General features: G+C 45.3%; 1 protein-coding gene across 1 annotated transcript; it reads left to right on the top strand.

Moving 5' to 3' along the window:
- The first annotated feature begins 10,782 nt into the window (after nucleotides 1-10,782).
- On the top strand, nucleotides 10,783-17,321 carry PLAU (plasminogen activator, urokinase). Its single transcript, XM_080926222.1, has 11 exons — nucleotides 10,783-10,884; nucleotides 11,200-11,286; nucleotides 11,705-11,735; nucleotides 11,875-11,982; nucleotides 12,533-12,707; nucleotides 13,132-13,223; nucleotides 13,370-13,592; nucleotides 13,813-13,961; nucleotides 14,547-14,687; nucleotides 14,995-15,143; nucleotides 16,305-17,321. The coding sequence occupies exons 2-11, from the start codon at nucleotides 11,230-11,232 to the stop codon at nucleotides 16,479-16,481; spliced, it is 1,302 nt and encodes a 433-aa protein (XP_080782348.1). The 5' UTR covers nucleotides 10,783-10,884; nucleotides 11,200-11,229; the 3' UTR covers nucleotides 16,482-17,321.
- The last annotated feature ends 2,846 nt before the right edge of the window (nucleotides 17,322-20,167 follow it).

Raw genomic sequence — 20,167 nt, 5'->3', positions numbered from 1 at the left:
AACACACAAACACACACACATACAAACACACATACAAATATACAAACACACACAAACACACAAACACACACACACAAACACACACACAAACACACACATACACACAAACACACACACAAATACACACACAAACACACACACACACACACACACACACAAAACCCCCCAAAAAAGAAACAAAACCAAATAACTCCTCCCCTGAAATGGAGCAGCTCCTGTATGGAGCTGGGCAGATGGCTCAATGGGCAAAGTACTGCTAACAAGCATGAGTCTGGATCTCGGCACTCATCTTATAAAAGGGCTAGGTGTTGTCCTGCTGGTCTATCATCGCCGAGGGGGGAGAGCTGCTGGGGAGTCCGATGGAGCTAACTGGCCAGTCAGTCTAGCCAACTAATGAACTCCAGGTTTGGTGCTGAGATGCTGTTCTCAGAACAAGCAAGTAAGCAAGCAAACCAGTAATGGGGTGAGCAAGATGGCCGACTTGGTCGGTGTTTGCTGGCAAGTCCAATGACATGAGTTCAATCGTTGGGACCCACGAAGTAGAAGGAGAGAAGTGATGCCCATCCCCCCAAATTATCCTTTGACCTCCACATGGCATGCACACGTTATAAATGATGCTTCTAGCAATTATAACAAAAGTTACTTTAAAACTTTTAAAAACTGAGAGATGGCTTAGTAGTTAAGAGCATGTGCTGCATCTCAAGAGGACCTGAGATGGCTCAGCGGTTAAGAGCACTGACTGCTCTTCCAAGAGGTCCTGAGTTCAATTCCTAGCAACCTCATGGTGGCTCACAGCCATCTGTAATGCAATCCAATGCCCTATGCCCTTTTCTGGTGTGTCTGAAGACAGCTATAGTATACTCATATAAGTAAAATAAAGAAATCTTTAAGAAAGTTTTTCAAAAAGAGGACCTTTGGTCAGTTCCCAGCAACTCAAAACCAACTATAATTCCAACTCCAGGAGGATCCAACACCTCTGATTTCATTGCTACACCGTATTCTCACATGTACACATACACACACACTTAAAAATAATAAAAATAATTATTAAGGGCCAGGGGTGTCGCATGTTTTTAGTCCCAGCACTTGGGAGGCAGAGGCAGGTGTATCTGTGAGTTCCAGGCCAGCCTGGTGTTCATAGCAAGGTCCAGGTCAGCTACACAGAGAAACAAGCAAGAAAGCAAGAAAAAGGAAGGAAGAAGGAAATGAAACGGCACAGCATGTGATCCAGACCTTGATGGTAAAGGCAGAGGAATCTGAAACTGAAGTTCTTCCTACACTGCGGAGTGAGTTTGAGACCAGCCTGGGTTAGAGAGCCTATCTTAGCCAACCAGCAAAAACATGTCAACCCTAGAAAGTTAAAACAAAATGAATAAAATCTGACCTTACGGAGCAAAAAGGGATGCAGATGGGAAGGAGGAGGAATAGTCCTGAGACACAGAGGCCTCTCCAGCTCGGCTTTGCTCTGACTTAGACGTCATTTCTCCAACTCTCCTGAGGTCTCAGGGAACCATCTCCTCATCCACGCCTGTGCCATTTCTTCTTCATTGTAATTACTTAATGTAATGGTGAGGGACACACAAATGTCATGATCAGAGAACATGGGTCCTGGGGAACGATCTAAGGTTGTTAGGATTGGCGGCAAGAGCCCTTACAGGCTGAATGACGGTTGCCAGCCCCACTGACCCCCAAGCATTGTTTTTTTTTTCTTTTTTGGTCTTTCCATGGAAAAATCCGTTTAGCCATCCACTTGGCATGCTTGTAAAATGAAGTGATCACCGGGAATCTTTTAAAAAGCACATGCTCAAAAGTGCTGAAGCAATTAGCTTCCTGAGAATAGGTTTTTAAGAAAAGTTGCCTCGGGGCAGCTTGGTTGACACAGGCTCTGGGGTGTACATCCCCTCCCTTGATTCATCCATAAGGAAAGGCTACTCATCCGGCTGCTGGGCAGCTCTGGCCTTCCCCCATTTATTGGCCTCCAGGTGAAAGGGTGTGGCTTGAGAAGTGCCCGCTAGACACACACTCCCAGAGGTGGGGTGGGGCAGGGTGGATAAACCAAAGCAAGTAAAATAAAATTCCCTAGATGTGCATTGGCTTATTAGGGAAATATTTTTCCAGGGCTTGTTTGGTCTTGAGAATCCCCCAAGAAGCCTACTAAAAATGAAGAAACATAGGCATCTATCTAATGAGTTCAAATTTTCAAGATTAAAACTAAAAATCTAGGGGCTAGAGAGATGGCTCAGTGGTTTAGAGCACCGGCTGCTCTTCCAGAAGTCCTGAGTTCAATTCCCAGCAACCACATGGTGGCTCACAGCCATCTGTAACGGGATCTGGTGTGTCTGAAGACAGTGACAGTGTACTCGTCTACATAAAATAAATAAATATTTTTAAAAAACTGAAAACCTAGTTTGTAGACTTTCAGGCCAGGTTGTTTTCATGAACACACCAGATGTGTGAACACAGTATTAGGGATTTTCATTATTTTGGTTATCAGGCACTTGTTTAACAAGCCATTTTTTTTTTTTTTTTTTTGGCTTGGGAGGAGGGGCTTAAAAAGACAACACCAGGATAGTAATTATCAACTCGGGCTTTGGGGGCTAGAGCTGTATGTTCTGTGGTACAGTTGTCTTGCCTACCGTCATCAAACCCATAAGGGTTCCATCCTTAGCGCTGCAAAAACAAAGCACCAACAAACTCCCAAGCTTTCTGGCAAGAAACCTGGCTGGGTCTGACCTGCCAGGTACTGACTGCAGGATTTTGAGCAAGTGATTCAGCCTCTCAGAGCCCCCCTTTGTTAACGGTGAAGCGGAGAAGATACTGCATCTTCCTCAGTGAGGACCAAGTCAGGCACGTAGAACTTAGTCCAATGCCTCGTCAATGACGAAAACAGCAAAACTGCTCTGGAAATAGGTGCTGCCAATATTTCTCCGCACAGAAGTTCCGTGTGTTCATCCTCAGATGTAAACATGGGCAAACAGAACTTGTGAGAAAGGAAGATGGGGCGAGATGTTTCCAGAAATGAACACATACATACATGTAAGTACAGCCACAAGATCCAGTGAGCACTTGTCTGACTAGACCCAGAAGCCACAACTGTGGCTGGTTATATCAAACAAAAGGAAGAATATTTTCATTAAAGTCTGGCTTGAGCTGGATAGCAGGAACCAAAGCAGACAGGGCTCAGATCAGCTGGGGCTTTCCTGGGTTCCATCATGGGTCTGAAGTAAAATATGCACAGGCTAGGCATGCTGCTTAACACCTGTAATACTAGCATCTGTGGAGGTAGATGCAGAATCAGGAGTTCAAAACCATCCTCAGCTACATAACAAGTTCAAGGCCACAACTGGGATATATGAGCCAAACAAAAACGAGCAACCGAGAAAAGTAGGATGTTCCACCATATAAGGACAGATACCTGCCCTTACTAGTCAGACTTACTACATACTGAATAGGACAAACCCTATAATTAGCCAGGTCTGAAGGGGGGCCCCAGCTCTACTGTTTATCTACAGTGTGGCCTTGGGAACTTGTTCTAACTTGTTTCTCTGTTTTAGTAACTATGAGATGATTCCATTGATAGTACTTTCTTTACAGAACATTGTTAAGGATTTTGCTGTTTTATTGCTTTTTTTTTTTAATTTTTCTTTTTTCAAGACAGGGTTTTTCTGTGTAGTTCTGGATGTCCTGGAACTTACTTTGTAGACCAGGCTGTCCTTGAACTCAGAGTTTTGCCTGCCTCTGCCTCCTGAGTGCTGGGATCAAAGGTGTTCGACTCCACAGTCCTGCTACACCGTTAAGGTTTTAAAAGCAAATAGCATACTATCAACTTTAGTTATTGGCTGTCTTTTACATTAAATTTTTTTTTGTAATGTTATCCAGGCTGGTGTTGAATTCTTGGGCCACTGTACCAGGCTTTGTTATCTCTTTAACAAGGACAGATTATAGAAACCCCTTGAAGAACACAGGTTCCTTTTTCTTGTTTCTGCTGCACTCCCACAATCATCGCCCCCAGAGTAAGGAAGGAACAGTCTGCCCATGCAATTATCTATATTCTGTTCCTCAGAATAATGCTGCTGTTTCCCCTGTCCCCCCTCCCTCCCGCCCTCTCTCTCCTTCCCCCCCTCCTGCCCCGTGTGTGAGTGCGTGTGTGTGTTTGTATACTTGTGCACTCTTTCTGCTTACACAGGTGTTGTTCATGCATTCTTCCAAACCTTCCTCGGTGGCTCATCAGATTGATCTCTGTCACAGCCTGGGGAAAAGGAACATTTTCTGCAGGTGGACAGGGTAGACAAAGGCACTGAGGGCAGACAGGGAGGAAGGAAGGAAGGAGGTGAGGATCCAGAATAGGAGAGAGGGTGGAAATGTGTCATGAGGTTCCTCAAAATCTGTAAGTTATGAATCTCATTTTCAGTGAATGACCTCTGGTGATTCACTTCCTTTTATTAGCTGCTGCTTTCCTCCCTGTGTCATGAAGGGGAGATGTCTGCATTTTCTTTAAAGTAAATAAGCACATACAGAATCTAGTTTGAGGAAGCCATGAAAACATACATTATACGGGATATGGGTATGATGCTTTTCTTCAGAAAAGACTGCTGCTTAGCAGTTCAGCTCATCACTGAACACGTTTCCCTAAGGCTGACTTCTTGACAGTTTTCAGCAAAGCCAGCAGTTTCTCATTTCCTCTTGGAGCCTTTTCTCTAGGGTATGCCCTTGGCTTCCTCCTAAGCATCTGTTGCCACCCAGTATGGAAACCTGAGTACTGGTGAGTCGTAGAACAGGAAGCTGGGGAGGCTTTCCCTGGACAGAGGTGCAGCATTCAGGTGCTTTGGAAAGTTATAACCAATACCCTTTAAAAATCGCATGGTGGGGGGGGACTGGAGAGATGGCTCAGTCAGTGCTTAAGAGCATTGGGTGCTCTTATAGAGAATCCAGGTTCAATCCCCAGCACCCACAGGGCAGCTCACAACTGTCTGTACCTTCTGTTCCAGGGGATCCAACACCCTCACACAGAGACATGTGCAGTCAAGACACTAATGCACAATAAAAATAAATTAAAAAAAAATTTATTAGATGTATTCATTTTATTTTATGTATGAGTATTTCATCCAAATATGTGTATGGGCATAGTGTACCTGGTGCTCTTGGAGGTCAGAAAGAGTTTTTTGGCTCCCCTGGAACTGGAGCTATGGCTAGTTGTAAACCACCATGTGGATGCTGGGAAATTAAAGCCAGGTCCTCTTCAAGAGCAACAGGTGCTCTTAACTACAGAACCATCACTCCAGCCTCCCCCCACCCCCATAGTCTTATAGGGTAATCTATTTCTGCCTTACTGTGTTTGAATTAGGGACAAAAGAAATTTGGCCAGGGCTCAAGAATCTCATGCACAAGTTTGAGATAATAGGTCTGAGCATAATTTCAAATCTAATCAGAGCCCAAAAGAACAAGGAAGTTTAGGGAGTCATAGACCGAACATAAACGAGCCAAGTTGACCTGTGCCTTTCTGTGTTATTGACGACATCGGTAACCTCAGGGTTCAGCCCTTGAATACTTTGCTTTCCATGAGTAAGGACACAAATATGTGGCTTCCCTCCACCCCTTTCCACAGGCCGTTAGGGACCCAGTAGCTCCACCACCTCCCATATCACATTACAGGCCCAGACACAGCTTCTTCCCCTTTACCACTAAACACACAGTGGGACAGGGGAGGGGGGCCTCAGACTCAAGGACACAATATGATCAATTTCATGGCTTGTTCCCCAAACTGCTGAGGAGTCTGTCTGCCAACACGTTAGGAAGGAGGTTTCATTCTGCAGAGTCACAGATGAGAGGCGGGGAGTGGGAGTCAGGGGTGCGGGGGTGAGGACACATGCAGCTGTCTTTCCCAGCTGCCCAGTTGCTAGGAACTGTGGGCCAAGGACACAGCATCCCCACTTAACTGGAATCCTGAGACGGACTGCAGTTTGACCTTGCTTTTGGACCAAAATGGACACGCAAAGAAGGGAAGCACTCCAAATGGGAATTGCAGTTTACAAAATTCATCTTTCGGCTTTTAGTACTTGGAACTGTATTGGCACACAGTAGCCCTTTTGCTACTTAATGTATGTAGCTAATGAATGGATGGATGGATGAATGAATGAATGAATGAATGAATGAATGAATGAATGAAAACTTTTCATACATAGGCATGACTTCATCCAATCTCCAAAATAAGCACAGGTGGGGCCAATGCTGTTTCATTTTGCAGATGGGAGAACCAAAGTCAGAGTTAAGTGCCTTGTTTAAAAAATCATTCCACTACAGTACCATACTGAATGTTCTTAGTATAGCAACCCAAGAATATATCCCATGACGCAACACAAACTTCTTTCTGGACCTAGCTAGTCAAAAATAGCCTTTAAGGGCTAGGTATGATATCACAGGCTTATAACCCTAGCACTTGAGAAGTGCAGACTACAGTGAATTTAAGGCCAGCCTGGGCTACATAAGACCGTGTCTCAAAAACTGGTTAGCTGGTTTAGACATGGTAGCACATGCCTTTAACTGGATCTCTGAATCCAAGGCCAGCCAACTCTCTACTTTACATAGAGAGTTCCAGGACATCTAGGGCTACATAAAAAGACCCTGTCTCAAACAGACAGACAGACAGACAAAAACTGCCAAGCAAAAACCTAAACCAAACCCAGAGCTTTCAGGGCTCAATTCCCTGGATAATGATGCCAGGCTAGGTGTAGACCTGCTCAGTGTGTCTCTCCTGCCCTTTTATAAACAGAGTCTACAAAAGAGCCCCTCCATTATTCTGTGCTGCCCCATCTGATACAGGTCTGTGCTCCTGAGATCAAAATGCCAGTGTTGGCGACTTCCCATTCAGAGTCAAGAAAATAATGAAATCATATGCATTTGTTTCCTTATTTCTCACGCTCAACAGAAACTTCAGGCAGTTAGACCACAGAGGAAGTTCCTGGAATTCAGGAAAGCAAGTAACATGTGTAGCATGGGCATCCTGAAAAAAGAAAGAAAGAAAGAAAGAAAGAAAGAAAGAAAGAAAGAAAGAAAGAAAGAATGAAAGGAAGGAAGGAAGGAAGGAAGGAAGAAAGAAAAAGAAAGAAAGAAAGAAAGAGTTTCTGGAAGGAAGTCTCCAGAATAGATGGAAAGGCTTGAGGCAAAGCCCTGGGCTGGAATATTTTATACCACCTACCTGAACATCTTAATTACCTGCCCTCCCTCTCTCTACATCATTCTGCCACTTTATGGAGACCCTGAGCCCAGGAGAGAGACACAGGGGAGGGGACCCAGATGCTAGCGCTGCTGTCGCCAAGTGCCAATCATGTGTCTTCCTTTTGCCAGATTTTCCTTACACGCTGCAGAATATGAACACAATTCCAGTCTACATCACAGGGCAGCTCTGAATAATTGCATTTACAACCTAGGCTAATGCAGGGCTTGATCTTAAGTTATATACCTTTCCATGCCCTAGCCCAGACAATGCATATCAATCATTTGTTGAAAGCAGCAAATATAAAGGTTAAAAGTAACTTCCTAAAATCTACCATAAAGGTTGAGAGAAACTATTTATGGATATTGATTGATAAGCAATAATAGTTGTTACCTGGTAGTTGGGATCAGTCGGAACCAGTGACTTAAGTCCTTGTAGAACTCTGTTAGAGATTTTGCAAAGGATCCATTCCTTCCCCCATGGGGTGCTTCCTGTGCTGTTCAATACATACATAGCAAAGCCCGTTGTTAGGGACATACTCACACATAGAGACATATACAACATACATGGACAGGACAGACGCCACTCATACATGCAGCTCACACAACAGATGACACACACAGGGACAGACACAAGTTCACAACGCAGCCTTCATGAAGTCACAAATAAATGCAGATCCATGTAACAGGCAGTCATAAGATATAGTGACCATGAAGTAGAGAATTCAAATTTAGACTTGCTTGTGATTAGAAGACTCCAAGGGGATGTGCTTTTATATCTTTATGTCCTTTATATTTATATCTTTCCTTAATGCGACACTGATGCATTATTGGTAACTTGGAGTTAATCACCAATGTGTATCTCTTTCTTTCACACACACACACACACACACACACACACACACACACACACACCCTTTCAGGATATCTCAAAGCTCTCTGCTCCTGTTCTTTGTTCTGCACTCACTGATTCACTCACAATTAAGCACCTCTGTGGCTAAGACATGTAGCATATGACAAGGGGGAAGCACATATCCAAGGTGCGTTCTTTGCCCCCAAAGAGTTGAAAGTCTACCACAGGCTGCACCAAGAATAAGAGATCTCAGAGAGTCTAAAGATTAGCCAGGAGAAACGCATCTCTGCGAAGAGTTGGAGGCACTAGGACTGTTTGCCCAGGTGAAGAAGTGGCAGACAAGGAGGAAGAGGGCTATCACACTGCCTAGCGGTCTCTGTTTGTCCAGGAGGAAATGAGGTCATTCTGCTCTCAAAGAATCAGCATGACAGCCTCCAGCCAAGTAACTCGGAGTCATGAGAGCTGTTATAGGAGCAAATGTGAATCACGACAGCCTGCTGGGAATTTCCTGACAACTGAACTAGAGTTTCGGGGTAAATCCTCAGGCTGTAACAGCTCTGTTTACATTTTGATCATGTTTGTTTACAATTAATGGCTTCATAAACCTAAACATAACTGGCCACAGTCTTCTAAAGGAAGTAGCAGGTTGCCTCTAAGATCTATGGAATCTCTGAGTCAATGATCCTATGGGTGGCTGGAGCTCAGTTGCACAGGAGAATGAAGCCTGGCAAATGAAGGCCACCTGCCTACCCAAAGCTGGGTAGTTAATGTGTATTTCCCTATCCAGAGGTTGGCATGCTGGGCCTTTGGCTGGGGCAAAGTCAAGCAGCTTCCTCCTTCCTACCTTCTGGCATTCTTTCCCAAGGTCCAGGTTGGCAGCAAAATATTATAGGTTTAGGCTTACGGAAATAAAGCAAAGCTCGGGTGCTAATGAATTATGAGGACTCAGTCACCTCTTCTATGGAAGGAGCATCAAAATGACCACTAGTCCTTGCCTCTGGGGCACATGTAAAGGTGACTTAACCTTGGAATCCTTTCTGTGTGCTTCCTACTATGCCTGAGGGATGTGTGCACGTGTTCATGTGTGCACTCGTGCATGTGTGCACGTAAGAGTGCTTTGTCCTCAAGACGTGTGGGACTCATTACACACGACCTGTCTTTATGTCAGCCTATTTTATTAGATAAATAATTGTTTTTATCTTAACATAATAATGTCCAATGATGATGTAAAATGATGAATACAAATGCATTTACAGTGTGTAATTGGTAGCTGAAGAGATGGCTCAGCTGTTAAAGGCTAGGCTCACAACCAAAAATAAAATGTGTAATTATTTTTTTTAGAATGGCTGATACAGGGACGTGTTTAAAACAGTGTGAAATAGCATTCAGTGAAAAATAAACATTCCTTTTACCTTGTTCTCCAGATCCACAGTCCCTCTACTACAAGGGGAGGGCAGACACTCCCACGGTTCCACGGTTATAGCCCACATTAACGAGGTTTGACTATTCCCTTGCTCTTTTTTTTCTATCCTGTCACAATTGATTGTTCACATTAAGACTCCCGATTGAGCACTGACTGCTCTTCCAGAGGTCCTGAGTTCAATTCCCAGCAACCACATGGTGGCTTACAACCATCTGTAATGGGATCCCATGACCTCTACTGGTGTGTCTGAAGAGAGGACAGTGTATTCATATACGTAAAATAAATAATTTTTTTAAAAAAAGACTCCTCCCCCTTGTTTGTGTGCAACCATAATTCGACTGAGATGTGCACTCAGTCTGTTCTATGATCAGAGGGTGTTCTTCTCTATTGGTTGCTTTCTTTCCCAGACAAATAAATAGATTGTTCATTACAGACATTTTTCAAAAGACCCATTGACACTTCAACCAGCCAATAGCAGCTGGTGTCCCAAGACTTTGCTCCCACAATCCTATCATATAGTAACTTTTATTGGTGACTTTTTTATTTTTGGTGGCTTTTTTAAATCACAAATATTTTTGAGGATCTCAGTATGTAAATTAGGCTGGGATTGAATTTACAGAGATCCACCCGCCTCTTTCTCTCTTGCTAGTGTTTGAATTAAAGGTATATGCCATTATGTCTGGCCCTTGCCATAATTTCTAAAACCACCTTCAAAGACTGGCTTTAAACCAAGGAGCAAATCTGAATAAAAATCTGACCTTGCCTTTTACCCTCTGATGACACTGTTACACTCCCTGACTACAAACTTCACTTTTGTCTTCTGATTCACTGATTCTGTTAGTAATATTTGGGGACTCAGCATTTGACATGTGGGAACCTTTGTTAGTAGGTATTTCTTGTCTATAGGAACTTCGAATTATACCCTTCTATCAGACATCTGAATCAATGTCGTAGGGCAGGTAGGGGGTCAAAGATGGACAGGTTGGAGGAGAACTGATTAAACCATTAAGGAAGAGGCTTGAGATCAGCGAGCCAATGGCTGGAGCGCCGTCGCCACGCTACACTGGGGCCGCACTAGGTGAATGAAAGAAGGGAAGAATGTACTAGCCGCCGGATCCCTCAGTCCAGAAAGCATTAGTTTGCTCGGCTGGAAATCCCGTGACTTAGTCAAAGTTGGGAAGCAAGCGCACGCGGTCCAGTTGCGGCGGGATGTAGGAAAAGAAAAAGGAAAACGAAAAGGAGAAAGCGCCGCCCTCCACCAAACCTGGGCGGGGCCAGGGCTCGGGCGGGCCCTAATAAAGGGCGAGCAGCTCAGAGCAGAGACTGGAGCCCCAGAGCACATTCTCACCAACCCAGTCCTTGCGTGTCTGCCGGTGCCCTTCCGCTGCAGTCACCGGTGAGTGCCGTTGGTCTGAAGCAAGCCTGGCGGGAAGAGGCTGCCAGGACTCCCGCATACCTCCCTTCCCCCTACCTTGGCTGGCTGAACTGTGGGCAAGGTCACTCACTACTCCAGCCCGTTGCGCCCCTCTACCGAGAGGTTCCGTGGCTGTTGTGAGGGTTCAGAGCCCGCAGAGGGAACTGCCTGGCCTGGGGAGCTTGGTCACAGTTGTCTTGCCCGGCAGGGGTTCTGGAGGTTCTTCCTTTGACCTGTAGTAACTCTGCCACCTTCAAACTGCTCTGCTTCTTGCCCTGACTTCTCCTTCCTTTGCAGAACTGTAGTTTAGAGCCCATCGTCACTACCATGAAAGTCTGTCTGGTGAGCCTGTTCCTCTGCGCCTTCGTGGTGAAAAACTCTGAAGTGAGTGGTCTCGCTGCTCCTTAAGCAACATCAGGGGAAAAGAGGGGCTGCGTGGGGAGCTTAGGCATCAAGGCAGGTCCAGGTTTTCCCAGGAAATAGGACAATGTGTCAGCGGAGGGCTTGGGCGCCCAAGAGGTTTGCACTATTTGACAAGGGAGGAAAAAGCCACGCGGGGAGTGTCTTAGCCTAAGGGCTCCTGGTTTGTGTGAAGTTTGCTTGAGTCAGTCCATGTCTGGGTACTGGAAACCCATGGCCGTCATTGGAGAACTGGCTAGTAATAAACAGAAAAGGGAGAGACAGACAGGGGTGGGGGTGGGGGTGGGAGAGTTAGAGAGAGGTGGATTGGGGAGGTCTTTTTATCCTGAACATGGATTCTCTAGAGCATGCCACCTTTGATGACCCCCACCTTCTCTTGCAGGGTGGCAGTGAACTTGGAGCCTCTGATGAATGTGAGTATCTGCTTCTTGGCACAATGGTTGGCTGCACAGACATCCTGGAAAAGCCTTAGGAGACATACCCTCCCTGTCCCTGCTGAGAGGCTGCCCTCTCCATCCTTGTTTACCCTCCCCCCCCTTTTGCATTTGCTAGTAAACTGTGGCTGTCAGAACGGAGGAACATGCGTGTCCTACAAGTACTTCTCCAGCATTCGAAGATGCAGCTGCCCAAAGAAATTCCAAGGGGAGCACTGTGAGATAGGTAGGGGGATTTGGGACTCATAATGGGGAAGTGGGGGAGGGCCAGAGATCTCAGAACAGGGAAAGATGGGTGGGAGGCAGAAGCAGGCAGAAGCTGGGCTTGGTGGTGTAGGTCTGTGAGCCCAGCACTTAGGAGACTGAAGCTTAATGATTAAGACCATGGGCTGCTCTTCTAGATGACCTCTAGTTTGATTTTTAGCACCCACAGAGGTGGGTTACAGCTATCCAGTCCCAGGGGAATCCAATGCCTTCTTCTGGCCTCTTCCAGCTCCATTCATGCACGTGGTGCATAGGTATACAAGCAGGAAAAACACTCATACACATAAAATAAGCAAACAAATAGGCTGCAGAAGTTGGGACACACACACACCCACACACACACACACACTTTATGCAGAGTCTCATGAAGCAGTGGCTATATACAAGTGTGAAGAAAGGATGGATCTTCCTAATGTCACCTAACAGGTCCGAAACTATATCACCTCTGAAATGCCTGTGCAAACCTCCTCCTTTTTCTAATACTCTCTCTGTACACCTCAAATCATTTCTAGATACATCAAAAACCTGCTATCATGGAAACGGTCAGTCTTACCGAGGAAAGGCCAACACTGATACCAAAGGCCGGCCCTGCCTGGCCTGGAATGCACCTGCTGTCCTTCAGAAAGCCTTCCATGCCCACAGACCAGATGCTCTTAGCCTAGGCCTGGGGAAACACAATTACTGCAGGTAGGTGGTGACTGAGTACCAGGAAGCCTTCCGGGGTTGGGGGGCACAGGAAGATGGGCCAGCGGTGAAGAGCACCTAGGTTTGATTCCCAGCATCCACAGGGCAGCTCATGACAGTCTTTAACATCAGCTCTAAAGGATCCGATGCTCTCTTCCGGTTTCATTGGGCAGGCATTCCCTGGCATTTAAAAAAAAAAAACAAAAAAAACAAAAACAAAAAAAAACCAAACACTTATACACATTAAACAACAACATCCCTCCCCGCATCGTGGCCTCTTAGAAACCTGTGTTACCAGCCTCTCCTATACTGGGATGGGAAAGCTGGTACATGAATCCAGGTCTCTGAGCCTTTGCTGGAAAGGAGGGAGGATGCAGAGAAGAAATTCCGGGTTGGAATGACAGTCCCTATCCCCTTGTGTTACCAGAAACCCCAACAACCAGAGGCGACCCTGGTGCTATGTGCAGATTGGCCTAAGGCAGTTTGTCCAAGAATGCATGGTGCACGACTGCTCTCTTGGTAAGTATTACTGATTGCTTATGACAGCTGGGGAGATAGCGACAAACTCATGTTGTCATTACAGGAGGGATGAGAAGTGAGATTTGCCTCGGAGAGTCTTTATCTTTACGCCCCACCCCCCAATCATGTATTTCTCTCTTTTTTAGACAAAAAGCCTTCTTCTTCTGTAGAACAACAAGGGTTCCAGTGTGGCCATAAGGCTCTAAGGCCCCGCTTTAAGATCATTGGAGGAGAATTCACTGACATTGAGAACCAGCCCTGGTTGGCAGCCATCTACCTGAAGAGCAAGGGAGGAGCCCCTCCCTCCTTTAAATGTGGTGGGAGCCTCATCAGTCCTTGCTGGGTGGTCAGCGCCACACACTGCTTCTTGTACGTACATCCCGTTGTCTCATCTCTCTGACCCTTCCACCCCCCACCCCAAGAGTGTCTCTTTCTCCTTCCCTATGGAAGATCACACCGTCATTCTCCTGCGAAGCCTCTATTCATGCAGCTTGTAGCCCTGGGTTCAAGTGGTGCTTTGAGGCCTCTGGGGTGCAGCAGAGTGATAGGACTTTGTGAGACCAGGCTGATAATGCCTCATTTCTCACAGTTACCAGCCAAATAAGGAAGACTACGTCGTCTACCTGGGTCAGTCGAAGCGGAACTCCTATAATCCTGGAGAGATGAAGTTTGAGGTGGAGCAGCTCATCTTTCACGAGGGCTTTAGTGATGACGCCCTGGGCTTTCGTAATGATATCGGTGAGCAGAAAGTTTAGTTACCAGAAAGGTGATGGCCAGCAAAAGGCTAAAGTGGGGGACCGTTGGGGGACCTTGAGGTCCTGGATTCATGTGATGAGACAGATGGGGAAGAGTTCAGAGTGAAATACGTGAGAAGCTGAGGGATGTGGCGCTCCTCTGTGGAGACCTTGAGTTTCCCAAACAGGTAGATTCTTCTAAGCGGGAAGAATCCTATTGGCACACGGCTTAGGCTGAGAATGCCCTGTTTGTGCAAAGTAGGATGGATGCTACTTCTCTCTGTACTAGATATAGAATTTGGAAAGCAAAGCATTGGCTGGATTTCAGCGCAGCTCCCTTAGTGGGAAACAACCTGTTCAGCTGTATATGGTGGATTTTGTTGCCTGAACATCTGTCATCCACTGAAATAAAGCATTTGGAGAATGTGGCAGGGGAGGCTTTTGGGTGACAAGGTACCAGAGACCTTCTTGGATGCTCTGTGACTCCCTTGTCATGAGTCTAGATCAATGCTTGGCATTTGCAGGGAAGGATGATAACCACTTGACCTGGTGATAATAACCCTTTCCCTTTGACCTTTCCCTTCCCCAGCCTTGCTGAAGATACGTACCAGCACTGGCCAGTGTGCGCAGCCGTCCAGGTCCATACAGACCCTCTGCCTGCCCCCAAGGTTTGGTGACGCTCCGATTGGGTCAGACTGTGAGATCACTGGCTTTGGACAAGAGGGTGCCAGTAAGTGACAACTGAAGCTGACTGAGGGAGTCTGGGGGAAGGTTACGGTCCAGAGAAAACACAGCAGACTATCAAAGGAAGACTGGAGCAGGACTGGGAGCATTATGGAGGGATAGAGTAGAGGGTGATGGGCAACCGAGTCAAACAATTATGGGTGCGAACAATTATGGGTGGAGTAAGAGGCTCAGATTGGAGAAAAAAAAGAACAAGGGCTTTCCATAGCTGGGCTATGGTTTCTATCTTCGTCCTTGCAGTGAGTCTCATTTACAGACACAGCTTAATGCAAACATCTGTTTCTCCCACCTAGGCGACTATTTCTATTCAAAGAACCTGAAAATGTCAGTTGTAAAGGTTCTTTCTCACGAAGAGTGTATGCAGCCCCACTTCTATGGTTCTGAAGTTGATCATAATGTGCTGTGTGCTGCTGACCCAGAGTGGAAAACAGATTCCTGCAAGGTAAGACTCCCAAGCATCTCTCTTTATTATCCCCAAACTTCCTGGAATTGATATGACAGCCCTGGGGAGTCTCTTTTCAGCTCACAACCTAAGAATTGAGGACTTAGGTCATTGGGAGCTTGTGCTCATACTCATGAGTTCAAACATTTAGCACGAGCCCCTTTGTTATGCACTTTAGACTAAAAGGGACCAAGACCATTAAAAACAAAACAAAACAAAACAAAAAAAATCCAGACATAGTAGAGCACACCTATAACTTTAGCTCTCCTAGCACTTTGGAAGCTGAGACAGGAGGATCATGAATTCAAGGCCAGCCCAAACTACATAGTGAGAATTCAAGGTCTGTGCTACATAGCAAGATCCTTTCTCAAATAAAACAAGGAAAACACAAACCATATAAAAACAAGATGATGATGACGACACCAACAAAGGGATGGGTGCCTAGCTCAGTGGTATAGTGCTTGCTTGATATGATCAAAGTCCTGAGTTCAAGTCTCAACTCAGGGACTGGAGATCATGAGAAAAACTAAGAGTCTGGGGACATGGCTTAGTTGGTAGAATGTATACCCAGCATGAATGAAGCCCTGGATCCAATCCCTAGCACTTTGTGTTATGACCACACCTGTAATATCAGCCCTTGAGGGAATCAGACTCACTTTCCAAATTATTCAGCTACATAGTGAGTTCAAAGCCAGCCTGAAACAATTGGGATTATGAGTCTCTGTCCCAGGTTCAGAAACACAAAGAAGAAAACACAGACTATTCACACCATTTCCAGGCCTTGGGCTAAGACAAGTGAAATCAACAAAATTCTAAAATTCATTGTTCAGGCTCGTTGTGAATTACAAAAGATCAGGTAGGAGAGAAAGGAGAACCTGTAAAGGCAATATGAATTGGTAAATAAAGAGATGGAAGAAAAAAGGAAGCATGCTTCAGTTGGCAAAACCGAACCTGAGACTGAGTATGCTGTGTGCCAAGGTGAACGATAGCAGGGTCTGGGGATGGTTTGAATAGTGGGAGACGAAAGCTAAGTAAGACTTTTTACTCTTGATTCTGCAGAAAACAGGGAGCTGCAAATGTCTCTGACTCTAGCAACCACTCCCCCTGTTCTCTCTAACATAGCTGGGCGATGGTCCTTTCCTCACCCCTTTGTCTTCCCAGGGCGATTCTGGAGGACCTCTTATCTGTAACATCAACGGCCACCCAACTCTGAGTGGGATTGTGAGCTGGGGCCAAGGATGTGCACAGAAGAACAAGCCTGGTGTCTACACGAGGGTGTCACACTTCCTGTCGTGGATTCGATCCCACATTGGAGAAGAGAATGGGCTAGCCTTCTGATGGCCCCCGGGTAGCTGAGGGAAGAGACAGATGGGTCACTCATTTCCTATGCTGACCGTCCTCTCTGCAGAGGGCCATCTCCATGGATGGAGAGAAGAAGCTGAGGAAGGACAGGCTCTGCATTGGTCCTTTGCTGTGCTGCTCACCAGGGTGAGTGTCAGCAGCACTGCCCTCAGACACAGGCCTGGGTGCTGGCCATCCAGACCCTCCCGACCAGGATGGAAAGTTGATCCTGACTCAGGATGAATAGACTAAAGCCCTCTGCTCCTGTGCCAGTGGAGGAGGAGAGTTGGTTCCCCTAATGGGTCATTCATGAGGTCTGCTGTTGGGAAACCAATGATTTCCCAATTAGGAAGTGTAACAGCTGAGGAATTTGAGGGTGCTTGTCTAAAATGAGAACAGTATTTTGAGGAGTAGAGACACTAATGGTTTGAGGGAACAGCTCTAGCATCCCATGAATGGATCAGGAAGCGTTACATATGTGTGTTCGCTCACTGTGCACAGCCTGAGCAAAAGCTGGTGTATTCCTGTATCTAACTGCAAGTCTCAGTTTTCCATAACTCCAGGCTGTGATGCTCCACGTGAATGTATCATTTCGGGCGCGACCCGTGACTAGCACTAAGTGTCTGTTTCACTTTGTACATAGATGTCTATTTCTTGGCCAGTTATCATTTTTTTTTTTTTTTACTAATTAGCCTAGTTCATCTAATCCTCACTGGATGGGGTAAGGACCACTCCTATATACTTAATATTTAATAATTATGTTCTGCCCTTTTTATTTATATCTATTTTTGTAATTCTGAGTGAAGGTGATCAATAAAATGTAATTTTTTTTCTGAACATTCTGGTTTCTCCATGGTTCTTGTATGAGAGGGAAGAGGAGGACATCAACAGGAGGAAAATAACGAGGGGCAGGTGATCTTAGTATCATTTGGGGTTTGCTTGGACTCTTTTTGGACAGGAATGCTCGCACGAGGGAAAACTGATCCAAGCCATGCGTAGTAGGTAGTATGAGTACACCTAAAGGCTAAATGAGGTGTAAATTCAAAGTTAGCCCAGACAACCATGGTAACTTCAAGGCCAACTAGGCTATATAGCCAGGCACTGTCTTTAAAAAAAATCCACAAAGAAAGAAAAGAGAGAAATCTGATTTAAACGAAACAGCAGCGTGGGTGCTGAGGACATGGTCAGGTAATGAAGTACTTGTGTTTGCGGCTCTCGAACAGGGCTGGGTTTGGTTCCCTGCACCCACTTCATGTGGCTGAAGCTACCTGTACTTCCTCTGGCCTCTGCGGATACCAGCACCCATGCACACACTCAGATGATCAAAAACAAGTCTTACAAAAGAAAGCAGGGAACTACCAATGTGAATGGGAACTGTGTCTCAGCGAATGAGAGGCTGAGGCAGGAGGACTCCTCTGAGTCTGAAGCCAATTTTGCTACAAAGTTTTAGTCTTCAAACAAACAAACAAACAAACAAACAGACAAACTAAAACAAAAAGTTGGGTGGTAATGGCATGCCTTGCAGAGGTTCGAGGCCAGCCTCATCTACAGAGTGAATTCAGGACTGCTAGGGGCTACACAGAGAAACCTTGTCTCAAAATAACAATGACAAAAACAAACCATTTGTGAATCTGGAATTCCAGAAAGAGCAAACATAATTTTCCATCATCTGTGTGTGGGCTGATGCTAAGTTTATTTTTGTATTAACGGAACACATCTGTACTTACTGTAGCCTTGGGAAGCTACATTTAGGAGAGTTCCAGGGTTGACCTTCATAGCACCTAAGTTACAAAACAGGTCACAGACTCATGGTGGCTTGGTAAATGATGTTTGGGTTGAGTTGCAGCTCACAGTTGCTTCCTCAGCCTGGTGTTATTGGGCTGTGTACCTCTTTTATTATTTATTTATTTATTTATTGATCAGACTGATGCTTTTTATTAAAAAGTCACTGCAGGCTTTGGACAGGAAGGAAACCTGAAGAAAGGATGACAACTGGAAGAACATTTCCACGTTATCATCTGTTATTCTTGTTTTTCCAGTATAGGCATAGTCAAGAAAGGCCTTCACAGCTCTGGAGGACAAGTTAGTAATAGTAACTCTGCTGTCATCTCTTTCTTTCATGTTTACTTCAAACATAGCCCTGAAAAAGTCACTGCATGCTGCCAACACACAACGATGACATGGGATTATTTCTTCTTTCATAATTATTTTGAAGTCATAAAAGACATTCTGTTCTCTGAAACTCTGCAACACACTTAAGATTTTTCTGGCCATGATCTTCTGATGTAAGGAAATTCTTTTTCTTCTCAGATGAGATTCCATTCCATGAGCTTTGTTCATTTAAATTGTATGAATTATCCATAGCCAGTTCCACCTGCAGGTCCATTTCTGTTTCAACAAGTTCTAGACTGGATCAAGACAGGTTACACAAAAGTTGTCGTCCAATCAACCATCTTATCTTTATTCAGACTGTATAACCAGCAACTGCAGTCGGTGAAGTCTCCACCCAGGCCAAGCCTGCAAACTCTGGCTGCGATTGGCTTGTGCGACTGTCTGGTTAGCTCTTCCTCCAGTGTGAGCGGCTTAACAGTTCTCTATTTATTTATTTTCAAGATGGCGGCTCACTGTATAGCCCAGGATGGCTTGGAAGTCAATATATATAGATCAGGCTTATCTCTGTCTCCAGAGACCAGAAATTCAAGGTAGTATGTCTCTTTTATAGCTGTGTGCAATGGTCTTTTCTTTATTATTTATTTTGATACTGAGAATTGAATCCTATATTTTAGACTACATTCACCTTTCTCTTTCTTTCTTTCTTTTTTAAATTTTGAGGCTTAGCTGTACCACATGCTCTTACTCTGCTCCCCACAAATCCTTGGGGTGACCTCAGCCAAGAACATTTGCAACGATGAAAACTGCTGATCCCCAACACGACACTACATATGTGACATCCAGGGGACACAAAATATAACGTCCCCTGATCTGCATGTGGAGCTAGTGCTGCATTCTCTGTGTATTGATGACACTCACTGCTGTCTGAGAGAGCAGGGAACTCAAAACTAAAGCTGGACAACATCTTAATAAGGTAACCACATAGTATGAATCAAACAGCAGGTTCTAAAGAACTGAGGCACACATAGAAGGCAGACTGGAAGATATAATTAGATGCTAAAATATTGGAATTTCCAAGTCACGTTTATGAGTTTTGGCAATGTTTCCTAACAGTCACCTGAGAAGCTTTAGACAATATCTACACCCTTATGCCTCACCTGTTAGATTATGATTCAGGTCAGGGCTAGTGCCAGGGCTTGTGACTTTAGGAAAAAGCTCACTAGGTGTTTTTGATATGCACCACTGACTGAGGACCTCAGGTGGCGACCAGTCAGGATCCGTGAAGGATCCAGAAAATTCAAGACCTGATCATCATGATTTGTTTGCATGAACAGCCAGTTTTCTGAGTGGAGTTTTGAGTATATGGAATCTCCTGGGTGTTCTGTGGATCCCTGCGTTTTTAATCCCATGACCTAGCACTACCCCCACACCCCCAACACACACACAGTGCAGCTGTGTTTTCAGCACGGGTTTTGCAATCAGGTGGCTTGAACTAGGATCCTGGCTTGTAACACTAGCTATGTGGCTTGGAAAAGACAGTTAGCCTCTGTGACCCCTGCCATGTTTCCTCC

This window comes from Micromys minutus (genome assembly GCF_963924665.1).
Source record: "Micromys minutus genome assembly, chromosome: 12".
NCBI classification, from domain to species: domain Eukaryota; kingdom Metazoa; phylum Chordata; class Mammalia; order Rodentia; family Muridae; genus Micromys; species Micromys minutus.
Note: the sequence above shows the minus strand (reverse complement) of the source record. Positions and strands in the feature narration are given on the sequence as shown.

Excerpts from the sequence above, each read along its gene's own strand:
- PLAU (XM_080926222.1), top strand. The coding sequence starts at position 11,230 with ATGAAAGTCTGTCTGGTGAGCCTGTTCCTCTGCGCCTTCGTGGTGAAA. Across the intron at positions 11,736-11,874 it reads ACTTGGAGCCTCTGATGAAT|TAAACTGTGGCTGTCAGAAC; the intron begins GTGAGTATCTGC and ends TGCATTTGCTAG. Across the intron at positions 15,144-16,304 it reads GGAAAACAGATTCCTGCAAG|GGCGATTCTGGAGGACCTCT; the intron begins GTAAGACTCCCA and ends TTGTCTTCCCAG.